This window comes from Quercus robur, chromosome 2, assembly GCF_932294415.1.
Source record: "Quercus robur chromosome 2, dhQueRobu3.1, whole genome shotgun sequence".
Lineage (NCBI taxonomy): Eukaryota > Viridiplantae > Streptophyta > Magnoliopsida > Fagales > Fagaceae > Quercus > Quercus robur.
In genome coordinates this window covers 78,094,610-78,097,558 of record NC_065535.1, presented here as the reverse complement: position 1 = coordinate 78,097,558, position 2,949 = coordinate 78,094,610, and the positions used below count along the sequence as shown (strand labels likewise).

General features: G+C 35.3%; 1 protein-coding gene across 1 annotated transcript; it reads right to left on the bottom strand.

Moving 5' to 3' along the window:
* Positions 1-477: 477 nt before the first annotated feature.
* On the bottom strand, positions 478-2,431 carry LOC126715154 (myb-related protein 306-like). Its single transcript, XM_050415613.1, has 3 exons — positions 2,017-2,431; positions 1,652-1,781; positions 478-1,352 (listed from the first exon to the last, which is right to left on the bottom strand). The coding sequence occupies exons 1-3, from the start codon at positions 2,147-2,149 to the stop codon at positions 647-649; spliced, it is 969 nt and encodes a 322-aa protein (XP_050271570.1). The 5' UTR covers positions 2,150-2,431; the 3' UTR covers positions 478-646.
* Between the last annotated feature and the right edge of the window lie 518 nt (positions 2,432-2,949).

Sequence of the window (2,949 nt, the reverse complement as noted above, 5' to 3'; positions counted from 1 at the left end):
CTACAAGTTCTTTTCTTCTTTCTTTTAATTTGGAAGTAAATATATGAAGAAGATGAAAATTCATGAGTTATAACCTTTAATTTTTTATTTTCATTGAAAGGTCTCATGTCCATCGATCACACAATCAGTAGAAATAATAGAAGATTGGGAGTCCAAACTCCAACACTTCAAATTTCAATAGTATATATAAACAAAGAAATGAGGATTTGAATCTTAATTCTTTTCATAAAAGAAAACAAACAATGTCAATAAACTACAAAACTTTTAATAGTAGAATTGAATTACAAAGAAATAAAGATTTGAACCCTAATTCTTTTCATAAAAGAAAAGAAACAATGACAATAAACTACAAAGCTTTTAATAGTAGAATTGAATTACCACCATAAACTTTAAGATATCTTAAATTGAAATTTAGTTTGCATTTCTATTTTCTAATCAAGCTATAACATATAAAACATTTCATTAGGGGCAGATACAAGACTGGAAATTAATTTATTCTCAATCAGGACATTTTAACACAATAATGTGAAATTTACACTTTTGCTCTAGCACTAAAGCAATAAGAAACTCCTTCTGTCAAGGCAACTATTAAATTCAATCAGTTCAGGACCTAGAACAAAAAAGATGCCCCAAAACAACAACCATTTTAGAAAAAATTAGCATTGTCATCTAATGAGAAATCACTAAGGAATTCTTTCCCTTGACTAGCACCTTCATCAAACAACCAATTCTCAAGCAATGACAATGGCAAAGGCTTGCTTTCATCTTGGAAAAGGCTTGCCTCAGGTGACATAGACTGTGATGTATCCGAATGTGAAGAGTCAAAAGACTCAAACGCGAGCAGAGATTCAAATGTCTCAGATTGTTCAATCCCATTGATTGCCTTACTTGGAGTCCCTTCACTGGATACTGAATCAGTCCCACTCATGTTGTTTAAGGAATTTTGAGTTATAGCTGAGTTACTCCTAGCTGACTTTGGTGAATTTCTCACCCAACCTTTGAGCAACCGGGCTATGTTGTCAGTGCTAGATGCATAGGTTGATGATTGAGCTGCTGGCTTTGTGTTAGACAAGCACCCAGTAGAGGGCTTCAATTCAGACAAGCCAGAGTTGCTTAGCTTCTCTGGGGAAATGGCCTCACTAAGAGCTTGCTTGGCCCTGTGGATATCTGTTTGGAGCCTTCTCTCCCACTGACCTCTTGTGATTGATTGTGATGGTGAAGAAAACCCATCTTTTGAATGGCCTTCCGCGCCTGATTGAATCTTATTGAGCTTCTTCTTCAAATGGGTGTTCCAATAATTTTTAATGTCATTATCTGTTCTCTGTGGGAGGTATGAAGCTATGGCAGCCCACCTGCACCATAATCAATGTGCCATAAATTAATTTAAAGAATCCAAACACTTCAACAACAAACAAATTAATACTTTTTTTTCCTTACAAATATTTTCTTCAGCCAGTGATCATTAAACTAATAGTGCTATATTTCTTTAGTTTTCTTACAAATTAATACTATATATCTTTTAGCTAGCTAGCCAGGAGATCACTAAACTAAAACAACCCTCATCTATTCTTTTTGGGATTAGAACTTTAAAGTTTTTAAATTAGAAGTGCTTAATCACAGAGAGAGAGAGAGAGAGAGAGAGAGATGTTACCTATTGCCCAAAAGAGCTTGAAGGTGGATTATCATCTTCTCCTCATGGTCAGTAAAGTTACCACGCCTGATCCCTGGCCTGAGATAATTAGTCCATCTAAGTCTGCAACTCTTACTACATCTAAGCAACCCTGAAAACCCACATATATATGGAGAAGAAATCAATACAAGTAGTATAAGATCATCCAAAGCAAAGATACCCAAATAGGTATCTCAAACTAAACATAAACCTCTTACAGTCATCTAAGAAAAGAACAAAAAAAAAAAAAAAATCATCTTTTATTACATTTCCCTAAAATAACCAAAAAAAAAAACTATTCAAATCAAAAAGAGTTTGCTCAAAATAGAAAAACAAAGAAATTTAACCTGTATTGGTAGGAACAGCCCTCCAATTCCCAGGACCATGTTCTTGAATATAAGAGACTAATAAGATGTCTTCTTCAGGAGTCCATGGTCCTTTCTTGACTCCCTCTTTATCACAACAAGGAGGCCTACCCATTTCACACCTTGTTTTTTCACTTCTCTGCTTTAATTTACACAAAAAAAGTCTTCTGAAATTTTCTTCAGCTAGGTCTTTCTTCCTCTCTAAAGTTTCTATTAATTTTCTTTCTTAGATGAGCAAAGACAAGTGTCCAAGGCCAAGGTCTGTTGGTCCTGCATAAATAGAACAAATGAAGCTATAAGGAAGAGGTGGGGAGAGAAACGCTGACCTAAGGAAAGCAAAAAGGAAGCCAAAGAGTCAAAAGGTGACAGCAAGAGCATTAACTCAAGGGCAAGCCAAAGTCAGCAGCTGTGACAATGCCCTCTTCTTCTGCCTCACAAAACCGCGTGGCATTCAATGTGGCTGCACTGGGTGAAAACCCTAAAACCTGCTTTGCGCCTCTAAACCCCACATGTCATGAATAATGACTTGAAACCTTGCTGGCTGACTCTAGTGAAAAAAAATTAAAAATAAAACCCAAACCTCTAGTAACTTCATACAAGTTTCGACAATGAAAAAATTGACTTATCTTTCTCTCAAAAACAGAAAGAATTTAATGCTCTTTTTCCGTCATCGAGATCTGTTTACGAGTATAATGATGATAAATATGATTTGCTATAAGCTCTGTACCTTGCTTTTTAATTGGAAAAAAAAAAATATATATATATATATATATATGTATAGAGAGAGAGAGAGAGAAATGTGGGGGTGTGAATTGGGATTTGAAAGGTTCTAATTCTATTTGAGTTTTTTGGCCTACTGTTTTTGCTTGCTAAAATCCACAGCGGCACCTGGTGCGGTTTTCGGCATCAAAAAGT